At 36.3% G+C, this 16,990-nt stretch overlaps 1 protein-coding gene across 1 annotated transcript in view; it reads right to left on the bottom strand.

Annotated features, from left to right (window-relative positions):
- Positions 1–2,552: 2,552 nt before the first annotated feature.
- USP12 (ubiquitin specific peptidase 12) overlaps positions 2,553–16,990 on the bottom strand; it is a 39,129-nt gene continuing 24,691 nt past the window's right edge. The window contains exons 5-9 of the mRNA XM_065637429.1: positions 13,362–13,438; positions 13,063–13,146; positions 10,382–10,579; positions 7,255–7,333; positions 2,553–5,194 (exon numbers count right to left, since the gene is read on the bottom strand). Of these exons, the coding sequence (XP_065493501.1) occupies positions 5,093–5,194; positions 7,255–7,333; positions 10,382–10,579; positions 13,063–13,146; positions 13,362–13,438 (540 nt within the window). The 3' untranslated portion in view covers positions 2,553–5,092. The remainder of the gene's footprint in view (positions 5,195–7,254; positions 7,334–10,381; positions 10,580–13,062; positions 13,147–13,361; positions 13,439–16,990) is intronic.

Here is a 16,990-nt window from a genome sequence, read left to right as displayed (position 1 = left end):
AAGCCATTAGAGGGAAAGAAAGAATATAATTTATTCATACTTTTTGGAAGGAACTGGATAAAACTGGTGATGTCTGCAAACAATCTCCCTTTATTTCCAACACATTCTTACACAAGTTTCCACAAAAGGATTCATCGATTCTTAGGTTTAGCTTAAAATCTAACTCATTTAAGAAAAATGGTAAGAGCCAGACAATATTGCAGACATTTTTGAATAAAGACCAAAGAAAGTTTACTTCTGCCTTGCCACGCTACCATTAAATCTGGAAACAATAGATTTCAGAGATCTCTGAATTTAGAAGATGAAGCATGTGTTTGTGTGATAGTTGACCTGCATGGTTCATTTATACCGATCAGCAGTAAAGCTGCTGCAAAATGAACAGCCCTTGAATACAGAGTATGTAGAATATTAATTTCAATAATAATTGAGCACTTGGAGGCTTGCATGTAAAGAGACTAATGTATTATACATTTCATGTCATGCTCTGAGAGGTTAAAGAACTTTGAAGCCTTTCAAGGCAAAAACCTTAAAATGTGGATATTGCATTATAAGAGGGAAAACAAAAACTGAATTTCTAAGACACACAAACTTAAGAACAACCCAGACAAATGTGGGGGGAGAAGTGGACAGCTTAGAGTCACTCTTTGAGAGCAAATAAACTGTTACCTGCAGTATTTAAACTTTTTTCTAAAAGTCACAAAAGTATCTGCAATGTAATACTGCAACTCACAGATTATTAATGTCTACTGGAATTAAGTTTTCTCCTCTTATACTTAAGGTGATTAAAAGATACAGGTACTGCTGGTGTAATATACTAATACACCTAAAGAGATGACATGCTAGTTTCAAATAAATGCTCTCAGGCAACATAAAAAACAAAACAAAGAAAAAACTAAAAATGAAAAGCAAACAAAACAAGAAACAAAACCAAACACGCACACACAAAACCCACAAACCAATTTTTTTTTTTTGGCATCTTCAGTTGTTGGTGCATTTGTAACACTTTTTTAGAAAGTTCCCACTGCCACCTTTCAGCCCAAGCTGAATTCTGCCATTGAACAAACCAGTTAAACAGAAAAAAAGATGCCACCTCTTCATGTGTGTAACTGGACGAGGCTTTGTGTATAACTGAATTAATCCCTGTTCCTTTAAAATCCATGTTGTGGAGGTATACTATGCTGAGAGACGACTACTAATTTTGAATGAACAGTTATGAAGAAAGTTATGAGGATCTGTTCATGACATTAACTGTACAGAGTTATGATTCTTCTGGTAAGGGCAACTGGAAATTTTTCTAGAAAAATGTTAAGAAACAAAGCTACATAAGTTCTGGTAAATGAAGACTGAAGATTTCACATATCAATGTTTCTTTTAGTTACAAGGACGAGATTGCCAAGTCTATACATGATCATCTTACACCTACAGCTGAGAGACTGGACCAAATAGCACAAGATAAAGTTTCTTTAATTTTAATAAGTGAACTATGAAAGTAACTAGAGTCCTCAGATACTTCAGGTTTTAAACTTTACAAACATCACCACAAAAAAGTAACCAAGTAATACAGATGTTCATCTGTATGTGCTCCAAACAAAGCATATGCAACAGTGCTTGTGGAAACACCAAGACAGAGACATGGGAACAAGCCAGGACGTCCAGAAGGATGCACATCTGTGGATCTTATGTTGTACCTGCCCATCCTATGTAAAGGTTGAAGGGTATGGCAGAAAATCTGAAATCAAATCCTCATGTGCTAACATCTGAATGCCACCTAGAGATATGCACCTCATCTATGAGTAACTTCTGAAAACATAATTCAATTTTACCACTCATATGAGTACCTGAACACTTAAAAGTCACTATTTCCATGCAGTGAAAGGCTGCGGATATGGGTGTCACAACTACAAACATGGCAGGGTATGAGCTGCTTGTAAAACCGTGAGCACGTATATTTATTACAAATAGTAGCAAACACTCCAAGTGAAGAATGACTTGATGCCAAATCATACCTGGATATTGTAAGCAGCTGCCTCTTTTTCTTCTGATGCTGGATTCCCGTTCTTTGGTCAGTCTCTTATATATTAGTACTGTAAACACTCCTATTTTTCTTTTTTAGTTTCCCCTCCCACAAGGTGGCAACCCAAGAAATCCTTTAGATAACTTGGATGCATATTTTATAGCAAGGTACAGACTTTTTTTGAGCAAATGGAAGTCCAGGAAGAACAGTATTTCAAAACATTTCCTTCTCCTTTACCTCAGAAACCAAAAACTTACTTAAAAACTAATTCCACAGAAGTACACCACTAAAACCACGGCTGCCAACAAACTATTTTCATAACAATGCACCTACAAAGATATATAATGCAGTGTAATTAAACAAACTTGTCCCCCCACAGCTCAGAGCAGTTAGTTTAATATAGGAAATTCCAGATACTTTTAGGTTTGAAAACACGGAAAAGCACAAAAGGCAGCTGACTGACCATTTGGGCTCCACAAAGGATACAGTACTTACCTTTAGAGAACATACTTTATTTAATAGAAGTTTTTTGCTCCAATATACAAAATAGGGGACTGTGGTCCCAATTAACATTTACATAGTTACACAGCAAATAATTTCCACCATTTACAACAACTGACAACTTTCCCACACTCCCCAATGTATTACAGCCAAGAAAAAAATCCTACAATGTTTTACATAGCAATCAATTATATTTTGTACTTCCCTGCCTCTTTTCCTTTTTCTTTTTTTTTTCTTTTTTTTTTAAGTTGCAGTTTCTGATATCAGTTTAATTAAGAACTTAGAATTATTTCAGCTGCACTAAAAGAAAAATGAAATATACAATTTGGAATACTACCTCAAAACCCCTATACAAAATAAAAGTCAGTATCTTATAAAAATACATTGCAGGAGTTAAACCAGTGAAACAACAAAAATGTTTTAAATTTTGTTAGGGTATAAAATATTTAGCAACTAGTCTCAGCTTTTAACTACACCAAAAAGAAAAAAAAATATGACCAAACATTTTAAATTAGCAAAAAGTAACAAGACAGTTCTTTTACAATACTGTACCTTTAGTATGCAAAGGACTTCATCCTTCTAACATGCACCATTATACAACTTATTCACCCATCGACCCTTTTCCCACTGAAAGACGAAAAAGGTTTAAAATTATTTGAATTCTTTAAGAAGAATCCAATAATATTTTGTGCATCTCCCACAATATTTAAGCTTTGCTTTACAATGCTGGTAGTTTAATCATAACACATTATTTTATACAAAATAATTCTAGCCAAACCAAGTCTTTAGAAACTTTGCATTTTACAAAAGCAATTTGTTAGAGTATGACAGTTGCTAAATAGCCCAATTTATTTAATGACCCTGTTAAAGATTTGTTCAACTGAGTGAATAGGTGAAGTCATTTCCTGAGCTAAAAGATACAGGTAAGTAAATAGTCACTTATAGCAGCAGACAGGAGACATTCTTTTTAAAAGTTGTAACAGTATCAATAAAATAACCTCAGAAAACTACAAGAATGTAAAAATCGCTAGCTGAAGAGGGAGTGACAAGGACATCCAAGACCTGATTGCCATAATCTGGAATGCACATCCCATGACTTTCCAGAAATTACATTCAGCTACTGTCAGATAACGTACTGGTAAATTGGAGAATGTCAAATCAATAGTTCACATTTCTTACAGATCAGGTGTTTTGTCAAGATTTAATTCTTAAAGCTGTTTCATTAACCTAAAACAAGGCAAACTGCCTGGTTTTAGAAATTTTCACTCTACAGGACTTAAGTATTATTAATTTTAAACAATGTGGTATCTTTAGTCTCATGAAGTTCCAAGCCTGTTTCTTCTTATTACTCAGACATAATTTATACTTGAGACCTCGAGTGGTTTTTGAGATAGTCACCCATGCTATTGGGAACAGAAGTGGATCTATGTTTAGAAGAGGGAATGCTATTCTTAAAATGGTTTACTTCAACCCAAATCATTCTAATTTGCTTAGTGTACGAACCATTAACAAATTATTAAAGACTTATAAGGACCAGTATACCATCACTGCTCCATCATCTTCTTATGATATGCATTCTTACAGTCTTCTATGTGACAGTTTGATCACTTCTTTTTTCTCCCATTAATGGAAAGAAGATATTCTAATTTAATTAAAGTACCTCACTTAGATACCAGTTCCTCCAGAAGCAAATCTCTCTTTTGTGTTATTCACTTACAGATACTGTAGGCATTGATTTTAGAATTTATATTGGCTCTTCTTTAACATTTAAACATAACCAGTTTTAATTCAAATTAATATATAAAATTTCCAATACTTGTTAGAATATAGGACAATACACAAGATCCTAAGTTACAATAATTTATAAATAAAAATAAACTATTACAAACCAAATCTTTCCCCATACGGAGATTAAAAGCCATAATCTTGACTGATTGTTCCCGATCATACATTATAAATAACATAAGCTTCTTCAGAGAAGCAAAACATATTTGCCTCCCTGACACCAGTTTATATCTTCAGTTAAACTACTACCATCAAGAAGGCAATTGTGTTGGGCCCAGATATATCTTCTTGCTTACATGTTAACCCTCCCAACCTCATTCTTTTAAACTTAAGCACAGGAAACTAAGTTCACAAAGAGTCCTTTACCTTTTATATATAAAGTCTGTATAAAATACAGATTTCTAATGCTCCTCCTATTGCACTAATCTAGCAGTGCAGTTAGAACCTGATTCGAATTTTACTGAAGTCCATGAAAGGTTCTCCAGCGACCTTAATGGGCTTTAAATTAGGACCACAGAGACAGTATTACCTAAAGGAAAGCTCCTGCAAGAGTGGCTGTTATCTCTCTTTTGCTTATGGGATGCAGTGGAGATGCGTACTCAGCACAATACCTGAGCAAATAAAATGAAAACGACACAAAGGTTTTAAGAATCCCAAACTCTTTGTTTAGTTGTGTGTGCAAACTGTGCTACTGCCCCTGGAGCTCCCTGCTTTCCTTTTTTCCAGTGCTTGCTCCATTTCAAGATAGAGAAGATGCAAGACACAAAAATCTCTCTTCACTACAGCTCCCCCTCAATCCCGAGACTGATAGAAGAGGATGTAACCAGACTCAGAGTTCTTTGAGATGTCTGATGTCAACCCGTAGAATTCTTCAATAGCTTGTGCATCAATTTTCTGTGTGTAAAAACCCAAAAATTTAAAGTAAGAATACCTTGCATGACACATATATGACATTAATTACACTCTAAAAACTATGGTCAAACAAAAATAACTTTCACATAATTATATAAAGTAATAAAATCTAAATAATTCTTAAACTTGTTATGTTTTGATTTCCCCTCTGCCATCACCTGCACAGAGGGTAGCAGCTATATATGTTTTATATATACATTTTTAAGTGTTAAGTGAGTGCAATCTTACGTACATTGCTTGTACAACTTTCACACAGAAAAATTTAAAGACAATGATATCCCATTGATACTTTACATCAATCTGAAGAATGCAAGTACAAACTCTCTTTCTAACTCTAAGCAGTGTAAGTCAATCAAGCGCAGAGGAGAATAAGGAAAAGGCAGAGAATGAAGGCTAACTTTTTCTGTTTTTCATACAGAATGTTTGCTTGTGATCCTGTCAGCTTAGAAAGCCTCCTATAATCAAGATTTTTGGGAAAAGATGCAAAACTTGTGTTAGGAAGGTGAAAAATATTGTTCGGTTTTCATTGTCATGATTTTTGGCTACAAAAGAAACTGAAACTCAAAGTAAGCTCTCTCGCCACATTTTAAAATAAAGGCAATTAGGCTACAAACAACAAAGGTGGAAAGATAATTTTTCCTTCACTTAGGCAGATTTTATTTAATCTTACTCCCACTACCTGGAATAAAAACTCTCTCAGGAAGGAGTGAGCCATGGGCCTAAATCTCAATTAGATGTTTTAGATTTAAGAACAAAAAGTTCCTTATTTCCTCTTTAGAAGGGTTAAGAGAAAAAAAATACATTACTGCCAGGTGTTACTGCTTTGGAACTGGAGAGATTGTCCCTGATGTTTGTGAAATGATGTGAGATCTGCTACAGCTCTTACTGTTTTCCCTGGAGGTAAGTGAACTTTTGACCCTACCAAGACATTTCAATTTACTGTGTATCTTGATAAGGCACAGAAGAAATCCTTTCACTTTCCCATCAGCTCTGTATTTCTATGTTTGTCATTTCCTTTGTGAAAAACTGTCCATAATGTGGCTTGGAGAGAATAACTCTTCAATACCCTTGACCCATCCTGCCAATTAAAAACTTAAGTCCAATACCTGTCTCACTCATTTTTCTTCTTTTTAATCATGCAGTTCTTGTGTATTGCAAGGAAAATATAAACTACTCATTTTATAGATGTAATTAATTCAAATAAAGTCAGGAAAAGGACTTGGACAGCACAATCATGTTCTGTTCATGCATAAGCACAAAGGAAACAAAAGGAAGATGACAGAACAAGCAAAAAACCTGAGATGATACAATATATGGAGACCAGCAGTTTCTGCTCTTTCTCTCAATAAAGAACAAAAGCTAACCGATGAGACAGATGACAAAGTCAAAACTGGTGAAGGAAATTCTGCTGTTCCAAGAAAAGAATTAGAAACCTTTTTTTTTTTTTTTTTTTTTTTTAATAATAAGAATTCCTGGACGCATGACTAATATTAGCACGAATACCACCAGGAGCAAAAGGCTCCTGTTTCAGGGATTAACTTTTAGGCGAAACCTCAAAAATCTGAAGTTTCTTCCTATTTTGATATTCTTTACACCTTTGTCTGAAACAATCCAGGATACTCGATAAAACAGACTACCAGACTGATCCGTTCCATTAAATCATAAGCTCCTAGAAAAAAAAGAACAAATGACTCGCTCCAACAAATTGCCCTCAGAAAAGAATTGCAGTGAAACCAATATATCTATACCTTTATTTGCCATGTCTTCTGGCCACAGGAAAAGCTTATTAAACAAAGGTGAAAGACAGTGGCCATAAACAAAGCAGCTTCTTTTAAGAAGTATAAAAACCAAAACGCAATTCAAAGCATTGTACAGTCATATTAGTAAGGTGCAGCTCTGCACTCTCAGCTATTTGCTCATTTAGACTAGGGTTGAACCCTCTTTTCATTAGTGCACCAGTCCTTTAAGTAATCATATAAGCAAGGGGGGTGCATGCGGTCTGGCTGGTATGACAAAAAAGTCCAGGGTTACATAGAGCTTACCTCAACAATGTCATCATCAAAAAGCAACCAAAAATCATGACTCTTCACTATTGCAATATAATGTCCTCTGTTAGGGCCACTGTAAAATAAAATTAGAAAAGAACACAGACAGTAACACACATATATACAAATGTATTTCATTAAATTGTTGTGTTCTGTTGTTTTTGTTTTGTTTTGTTTTTCCTTGCAGAAAAGCAATACTTAACAGTGATTAAAATAGCTACCAGTACAATTTCTGTTTGGACATTTCTTTTCGTTTTTACCCTCCACTTATCTTCATAATGAGGTCCTACTTATCTATACATTTAATATTGTGCTAAAAAAGAATATAATTTCAAATGAGGAATAACCAGCACACGTATCGAAAATATAAGTGAAACTAAAAAAAAAAAAAAGAGGGAGACAGAGAAGTGTAATCAAGAAAACATCCTGATGTTCTGGAGGAACAGAACAGATTCCAAACTATTTCTGATCGATCTTCAGAAAGAAAAAACTGTAGAGCTGATGTTCATTTACAGTCTCAATGAGGAACCTCTTTATCTGGTCCACTGTAAATAAAAACTTAATTAAAATGACAGTTTAGAAGTCTCAAGAATCTTCACGACAATGAGAAGGGCTCTCAAATATATTAAAACTGTTATAATGCACAGCTCTTCAGTTTATGGCAGACAAGAAATTTCTCCACAACTACAACAGAAAAAAACCAACAACACATCTTTAAAAGTGTCCTATTTCTAATCAGATTTCAAGTAAAGAAATAAAACACTTTCTGAAGCAGCTGAACCTTAAAACTGAAAGTGGACAATTAGTTAAAGCAGTTCCGGAACTGTCTGAACCAGCTAACAGCACTCATACAATTTTTATGTCTAGATTAGAGAGGGAAGGCTGCCATCTGTGAGGGACATGTCTGTGTACCAAATCATGTAACCCAATGAAAACGGGGTTGATCTCCTTTCATGACTCTGAGAATCGGTAAGTTTCAAAGACCGTAGCTTGAATGACAGAGAAAGAAAAGGTCAGAATTGGACAAAATGGTTAGAAATGGACAGGTTCTGTTTTCCCTAAAATCCAGAAAAAAAGTGTGCCAGAAGACTATGGCACAAAGGCTTATTTTCCGAAACTGTCCTGGCAACTTGAGGGATCTTATCTGTACTCTAATCCTAGGTCTATTTAGGGAGGAATGGGGGTGGAGGTGTAACAAAGAGCAGCAGCTGGCAACCAGAGGACAGGTCTGCCATTTTGAGAGACTTGAAAAAGTTGGAAGAATGGGCTGATAAGAACCTCATGAAGTTTAACAAGTATGAATGCGAAGTGTCATGCCAGACTAACTCCATCCAACAGCACCAGCTGGCCCAGGGGGTCAACAAGATGAGCTGTTAGCCAGCAGCGCATCATTTTGGTGGCAGGGCTGAGCACACATGGGCCTGCACTGTAAGAGCAGGGCCAGCAGTGAAATGATAACCCCCATCACTCTGCATTTTGGGACCCAGAACTGGACATGGGACTCCAGACACAACCTTTCCAGTATAAGGGAGACACTGATAAACTGGAGGAAGTCCAGTGGCAGAGGGCTACAGCACCAGTTGGATGAAGAGAGGCTGAGGGTGCTGGCTTTATTCAGCCTGAAGAATCCAACTGCTGTCTTCCACTACCCAAACCAGAAGAGTTATACAGGAATCAGAGCTAAGCTCTTCTCAGAAATGCACAGTGAAGAATAGCGTGGCCAGCAGGACTAGGGCAGTGATCATCCCACTGTACTCGGTGCTGGTGAGGCCGCACCTCAAACTGTGTTCAGTTTTGGGCCCTTCACTGCAGGAAAGACATTGAGGTGCTGGAGAGAGTTCAGAGAAGGCAACGAAGCTGGTGAGGGGCCTGGAGCACAAGTCTGATGAGGAGCGGCTGAGGGAACTGGGGCTGTTCAGCCTGGAGAAAAGGAGGCTGAGGGGAGACCTGATCGCTGTCTACAACTACCTGAAAGGAGGGTGTAGCATGGAGGGGGTTGGTCTCTTCTCCCAAGTAAAAAGTGATACGATGAGAGGAAATGGCCTCAAATTGCGCCAGGGAAGGTTCAGATTGGGTATGAAGAAAAATTTCTTCACAGAAAGAGTTGTCAGACATTGGAACAGGCTGCCCAGGGAAGTGGTGGAGTCACCATTCCTGGAGGTATTTAAAAGATACATAGATGAGGTTCTTAAGGACATGGTTTAGTGCTAGTTTTATGTTATGGCTGGACTCGATGATGTTAAGGGTCTCTTCCAACCAAAATGATTCTATGATTCTATGACAAGAGGCAGTGGTTGCAAACTGAAGCAAGGAAAATTCTGACTGGATATAGGGAAAAGAAAAAAAAAATCACTGTGAGAACATTGATGGACTGGAACAAATTGCCCAAAAAGGCAATGAAATCAGCATTCCTAGGCATGAAACTCAGCCCAGAGCAACCTAATCTAACGTCAAAGTTAGTCCTGCTTTGAGCTTTAAATAGTTGACCTCGCAATGTAAATTATTCTGTGATTCCAGATGTTAAATAATCATTTTCCACTTCGGGGCTTTTATATACTCAATCAGCAGTTTGTAGAGCAGCCCTGATTTTAAGACATGAAACCATAAGAACATTTGCCTAATATAGCAAAATCAAATACAAATCTAACAGTCATTTTTGAAAGCAAGGAAACAAAGTAATCAACAAAACTCATAATTTATGGATACATTTCAGAAAATGTTGCTCAAGCCTACAAAAAAACCCCCATCCTAAAGTAAATGCTTTATAAAGGAATCTGTTCTATAATGCTTTCCTTTCTTAGAAACTTTTAAAAAATTATCTTTAAATATTATTATAGTTATATGATACTGCGTGTATTGTGCTTGGTTTTTTAAACATAGTTAAGTTCATGCAAAGATCTGTCATGTGAAATACAGTGTTATCACTTTCCACAAAGAACCATCATGGCAAGAAAGTCATATGTTTTGTCAGGATTGATAGCACATCCCTGCAATGTTTTCTTTCCTAAGAAACTTTTCTTTTAAAAGGTCTTTAAATGCCATTAGTTATATAATAGTGGGTGTTTTGTTTTTTAAACATAGCTAAGCTTATATAAAAATCCCTTGTGTAAAATAGAGTTATTACCTTCCACAATGAACTACCACAGCAACAAGGTCATACATTCTATCAGGATTGGTGGCATCTCCTGAGGTGTTAAATAAACGAAGCTCTAAAGGAAAAACTACTCTATAAGAGAGTTTTGTGTATCGATGCAGCTGATCCATGTATTTAAATCTCTTCAAATGGAGAGCTAGAATCATAGGCAGCTTTTTTACCTTCATCCTGAAAAAAACAAACAAATAAACCAAAACCAAAGCAACAGTGTATCCAATAGCCAGCCAAAACATTCAGTTGATATCAACGAACAGGAAACCTGTTAAGTCTCTAAAAAATTTTGCAAGTATTAAACGCTAAAATAATCAGCCATTTAACAAATATTGAACATGTTCTGTGTTGCTAAACTAAAGGTGGATTTAAAATAAATAAAGGTGTATTTAAAATAATAAGCTATAATACATAATAATGATAATGGCCATGATGAACCCACAGAATAATTTAGACACAATGAATGCATAGAACAGAATTGAATTTTTAAACATACCTCCCCATAGCTTTCCTGAGTTCCCAAATGCAAAATGTAGAGCTCGTTTGGCATACAGTGGAGGTATTGCAACAAAATTGTTCCATAGATCCTGTTCTAGATGAATTTTTCAGTAAACTAGCCAAGTCAAACAAGCTTTTTAAAATAAGCTTTGTTACACCACTTTGTTACATATGTATTACTCCAAGTTTTCCTATCAAGCCATTCATTCAACATGGGCAAGAGACACAAATAGCCCACTGTTACTCACCTTACCTCATGCTACTCAAATAAGATAACGCTGTGCTCTAGCACAATAATTTTGTACTAATGCTGCAGCGGTATTTTATGGCAATCAACACCAGCAAGTGATAATCTAGTTTTACTGAGGGCCCCTTTCCCTAGTTTGAGATATTGAGATCTCGCATCAGTGCCTACAAATCCTCATGAGCCATCCACAGCTGGGCTGGCCGCAAACACAGACCTCTCCTCTCCAGGCAATAAATTTGCCCATACTAAGAAAACAACCACGCAGAGAGCTCTGCTGCTTGGCACAGCTAATTGCCTTAGATCAGCACCATGCTGAATTTTTCAAATTGCCTTCAGCCCCAAACAGTAGCTCAACAGTCTCAACAATACAGCTCAGGTTTCAGACATGCCTACTAAGACCATACTTTCAGAATGTCAGGAAATACACTTGTACAAGACAATCTTTTTTTCAAAAGAGAGGGAGATGAAGACAGAATCCTTGAAGACTCACCTTCCTTCCCTTTTTCTCATTAAACTTAGACTGATAGTAACTTGTAGGAAACCCTGCTAGACTCAAATTTTCCCCATGGCCCACAAGGGAACTAGGAAATGCGAAAACATGGAGAATGGCAGAAAGATGACAGAAGCAACTATTTCTAGAGAGAGATACATTTTTATTCTATTACTGAGATACAGATATAATTTCTTCTCTATTTATTTTTTTTTTCAAAATGAAAGTCCCTCTTCTTATAGTGCAATTCTGTTTGATAAGAGAAACTCTTTCACTGAAGAAATTCAGTACACCACCTTTGCTAGTTGAGTAGACACTATCATAGATAAGCTTCATGTTAGAGATGGAGGAAAATTATTATTGTAGTGAAACTGAACTTAAGCCCTGCATGAAAAGCAAAATATAGACAATAAAAGCTGTGTTTTGCCAATATGGTAGTGCCTACAGTACAGGTTTATGTCAACACAGCTTATGTTGGTCAGGGATCACATTACCTCCACCAAAGAAAATGAGCTAAGGCAACAGAAAACAACAGGACAGACGTGGCTTCACAACCCTCTAATACACACCAATTAGTAAGCTCAGGCAATGTTTGGAGGCAGACTTTGCAGATGAGATATGCCAAAAGCCATGTGCTAAATCTATGGTAAACCAAATACCCAGAATCAGTGGTATAACCTGCAGAGCACGTCAGTGTTCCCATCCCTTCAACTCATCTGCAAGCAGCAAAATACCTTCTCAGATAATAAATACCACACAGTACACAAAATCATAGCATCTGCAAAGGTATAAACAAGACTAGAAGAATTATTAGGCAGACAAGAATTATTTTTAAACATAATGAATTTCAGGCTTCCACGGAGCTTTTGATGCTTTTCAGGAGCACTGTGAAGTAGAAGTCTAGCTTAACTAATACACTTTTAAGAAACCAGAAACTTAGTTAACAACAAAAGTTACAAGCCTCATTCTGTCTGAATCAGAAAAAAAAGTGATATCAAAGTGATTTTACAGCAATTGGAATAATTGTTTTATTATTGAGACAAAACAAAGTTTAAAAAGTCACATGAAATCAATGACTTTTCATCATTACCCATAACTGTTGATTAGTCACTGGCAGTTTGTTTTAACTTGTCTTTTTAACTTCTTTTTGGTCCTTAGACCATCCTTTTTCTTGTTCATAAAATAAATAGCGAATGAAGGACTCCCAAAATGCTTTATATGGATTCTCATCCCTCATGGCAAGTAGGCTCATCGAATTTAAGCAAGAGGAATGCAATCAAGTTACTCTTAAGTGGAAGATGAGTGAGAAAAACTAAGGATAAGGAACCTTCTCCCCATCTCATACACACACACACACACAAGGAAATACAAGAGTATTTTCATGAAATGCATGGGCTATTTTCTTCCTCCTTGTGTCTGATGTACCTTTTATGTGCTTCTTGTTTACTGCGACACTCTTCACAGTAATATTTGTATTCACTGCACAGAGTTTCTGTATTGCTGAAACCCCTGAATAAAAAAAAAAAAAAGGAAAAACTATAGATCATAGAATACTAGTTTCTTATCTGAAATATACATATAAACATGTACAATATAAACATAACTTTATATTCTTAAGTCTACCAAAGATCAAATTTGCTAAGCTTGTGAGCTTTCAGTTTTACTTCCCGCTTTCTAGGTTCAGATACAAGACAAATTATGAAAATTCAGATATTTGCATTTACCTTAAACAATGAGTGATTGAAGTATTTTGTTCCACGTCAACTGAAAGGTCTAAGAAGTCTTCATCTTTGCTGCTTATCTGCAGGAGAAAAGAACCAATAGATTATAGTTAAAACTAGTTATACTAATTCACCTGTTTTTAGTACCATTTTCTATGGACAAAATGCATCTTTTACCTTATAACAGCCTTTTAAAAATTGTTACAAGTGGCCTTTCTATTTCAGAGATTTGCTAGATCTCTGTTTCTGATTTTGTTCAGAAAGAGTAAGAGGGAAGTGTATTTGTGTCTGTGGGGGTATATAATGCCAGTTGTCATTATGCTGATTACAGCTCAACAATATTAATGCCAAGTTCCTTCAACACCTCACTCTTTTCAAAAGAATACAATCACTGGGATTCTTCTATTTAGTCCTCCCACCTTTGTTCTTCCCCTATGATTCCCTCCAACTGAAACTTATGTATTTGCATATCATAGTGTCCCTAAAAAAGAGCACAACTGTTTTGAATCCTCTCCCTATCTAGATTAACACTCTTAAATGAGAGCTTGGGACTTCATCTGACAGAGGCAGAATAGTGCATAGCCATTTCTTACAAAAATGCAAGAACAGCAATTGAAGTAAAAAAGAAAATCCTAGAAGCAGAGAATAAATTCCATCACAAATCCTGAAAAATGGTGGTGGATGAAATCCACAGCTGCCTTGAAAATCAACTATGTTATTAAAAGGTTTAGGAAATGGCAATCTGCAACCTTAACTTTTGTCTGCTAGTGTTTCCTCTCTGTATTTAGACATAATCAACGCCACTGATGAGAATGTCCTCTGCCTTCCATGACTCCCAGGTACAAAAATAAATGCTTTTAGAAAAGATGCCTGGCTGCAGTTTGTTGATGAAAGCAGGAAAAGTTAAAAAGCTAGAGGAAAACTAATGTAAGTTGACCTTTAAAACATATGAGATTTATGTTCCATTTTCAACCCAGAATGAAAATAAATTTGGAAAGTTGTTCTCTGATTATCAAGAGATAAGAAACACGCAGTTCCTAGGCGCAGCATACATGGGGAATAAAAAGAAAAATATAGGTGGTCAAGACAACTATTTTTGAGAATACTATTTGGCAAATCCAAAAACCTAGGAAATAAAGTTAAAAGCTTCTGTTAATACCTGTGAGAGGACTGGCCAAAGATTCCTCCCACTCTGCTGTAGCTAATCTTTCCAAGAGTAAGTGTACATGTACAAAAAATATGTCACTGTGCCAGTACACATCACATCTACTACACCATTCAGATACTGAAGTGTAACGTTTATACTTTCAAAGGGATCACAGAACATATATGGAAAACTTCCAAGCTGTTTTTAGAATGGAAAAAAAAAAGCCACCTGCATCTTCATGTGCTGCACATTTCTTCAGGGATGTACTACAGTTTAGGTGTGTGCACAATTGTCAAAAATATCCCATTGCAAACCACTTGGAATTATCAAACTTGAGTTTGTAACACTATGAACTCTTTAGCCTGAGGATTAAGAATTGTTCAGAAAAAAACCAAACAGCTCTAGAAAACACTCTGCTGCACACTTCAGCTAGGACAGCTGGAATTGAGTCATGTGATCAGTGTTATTCGGACATGCAATTAGATAATTCTTCCTCTCTTGATCTAATCAAAGAAAATTCCATGAATTCCATGAAGATTTAATAGCCAGCTTTATCCTATGCAAAAGCTGTAATGGCAGGGAGGAGATGGAGAAGAGGAAAGAGATGTGGTGTAGTTGATTAAAAGAGATTGCCTCATAAATTTTTAATTTAAAAAAAAGTTTAAAAGTCACCCTCCCCTCTAACCAGGACGCCCCTCTTCCATAGTGATGTTTATTTGAAACAGAATGTAAGTTCCTCAGACTGAAGTCACCAATGCAACATACTTCAATCATCTATAGAACAAAAAAAATACTAACATGGTCAGAAAACCTCGTCACGTGCAGAATCAAGCCCTGACGTGTTCAAGAAACCATCTAAGTGCTCCTAATATGAGCATCTGAGTAATAGTGAAGAACTGGGGTGGTCCAGTATTCTGGCTAAAAGGGGATGGTATGTTGTTCTCACGTCAAGGACACAATCTGCACGCAAACCAGCTCAGCTGTACTGATGACCAATGCCACACAGAACAGAAAACTCGGAAGGCTAACGCTCATGGAATCTCTCTTTCTTTCAGTTTGGAATTTTACTAGCAATATGAATCAGCTCACTGACAAAAGAGCTTTTGCAACTGTGTGTGCTAAGACAGAAACTATTTTTAAATGAAGCTGAAACAAATGGTATGATTTATCTTGGTTAAAAAAAAAAAGGGGGGAGAAAAAAAATTAGGTCATAGTTAAGGCTTCTATAGTGCTCCTGTAAGAAAGATCACTGAGTTTTTCCTGAGTTTTTTTCTATGTAGAACTACTGCCCACTTCTAGCTGTTTCAAATTTAACCTTAATGAAGTCAATTACATTTCTGTTTACTGTTCACAGAATCATAGAACTGTTATTCTTTCCTTAAATTGTGAGAGAAATCTGTAAAACCATTTAATGTCTAGATAATTTGTATCAATTAGCCACAAAAAATTATAACATTTACTTCCTCATACTGCCTCTATCAAGGAAGAGGGAAACAAGAAATCACACTAAAAGTACGTAAAGTCCGGTTTGTAACTTAGTTATTTTATAGTGTGGCTTGAACCACGACACAAATCTTCGTTAAACAATCATATCTATGTTCCTTACGTTCCACTGTCCATATTTAAAATGAGGATAAATCTTTAGTTAGTTCATTTTTTATCTTAAGATGGGCTAATGAGATAGCATATCCTGGAAAGAAGCTCTTTTCAGCCAGGACAATTGAAATTAGAATAAAATCTTGCCATGCTGATTTTAGGAACTTTGACTAGGTTTGGCCAGTTAGAAAACGATAATTTTCACTTAAAGCAGATATATTAGGCTTTATATTCAAGTATACATTAAACTCCAAATTTAAATAAAAAATATACTAAGGTTATTTTGTTATCATTAGTAAGCACTAATTCATCCTCTATTGCTGTGTCATCTTCTATATGAGCTATATTCAAGCACTCCTGACATTTTAAGTTATATTTATAAAAACAGAAAGACTCTCTAAATGCCAACAGCTTCCAAAAACCATTAAAACAATCATACAGGCTCACCAAATTTGAAAATAAGACCCTGTCCTGGTTTTGTTAAAAACAAGTTTCTCTTTTAGAGAATTTTCTTGCCAGCTAATGCCTTCTTACTAACTGCACTTTCCTGAAAGCTAGATACATGTTTTGGTAGACATAGCAATGGAACACGAGGTCATTGGTAAGGATGGATGCACGTCCCCCGAGAGCAGTGAACTGAAACAGGTGACCAAAAACTGACCAATTGAGTATTCCATCCCATTCATATGATACTTCATATAAAAGTGGGAGATCATGAGGATCTAGTCCCTTTTCCTTATGGCCGACATTAGGAGAGGCCCTTGCGAGTTGTCCCTGTGAACTGAGGCCTAGTGACAGACTGAATCCAGCTCCGGTTGGCTGCAGAGTCCAGTCCAGGACTTCAGGTGCCGGCCCCACATCTGCCGGAGCAGCTGCCGGGACTTTCAAG

Source organism: Caloenas nicobarica, chromosome 1 (genome assembly GCF_036013445.1).
Source record: "Caloenas nicobarica isolate bCalNic1 chromosome 1, bCalNic1.hap1, whole genome shotgun sequence".
Classification (NCBI taxonomy): Eukaryota; Metazoa; Chordata; class Aves; order Columbiformes; family Columbidae; genus Caloenas; species Caloenas nicobarica.
This window is presented reverse-complemented; position numbering and strand designations above follow the sequence as displayed.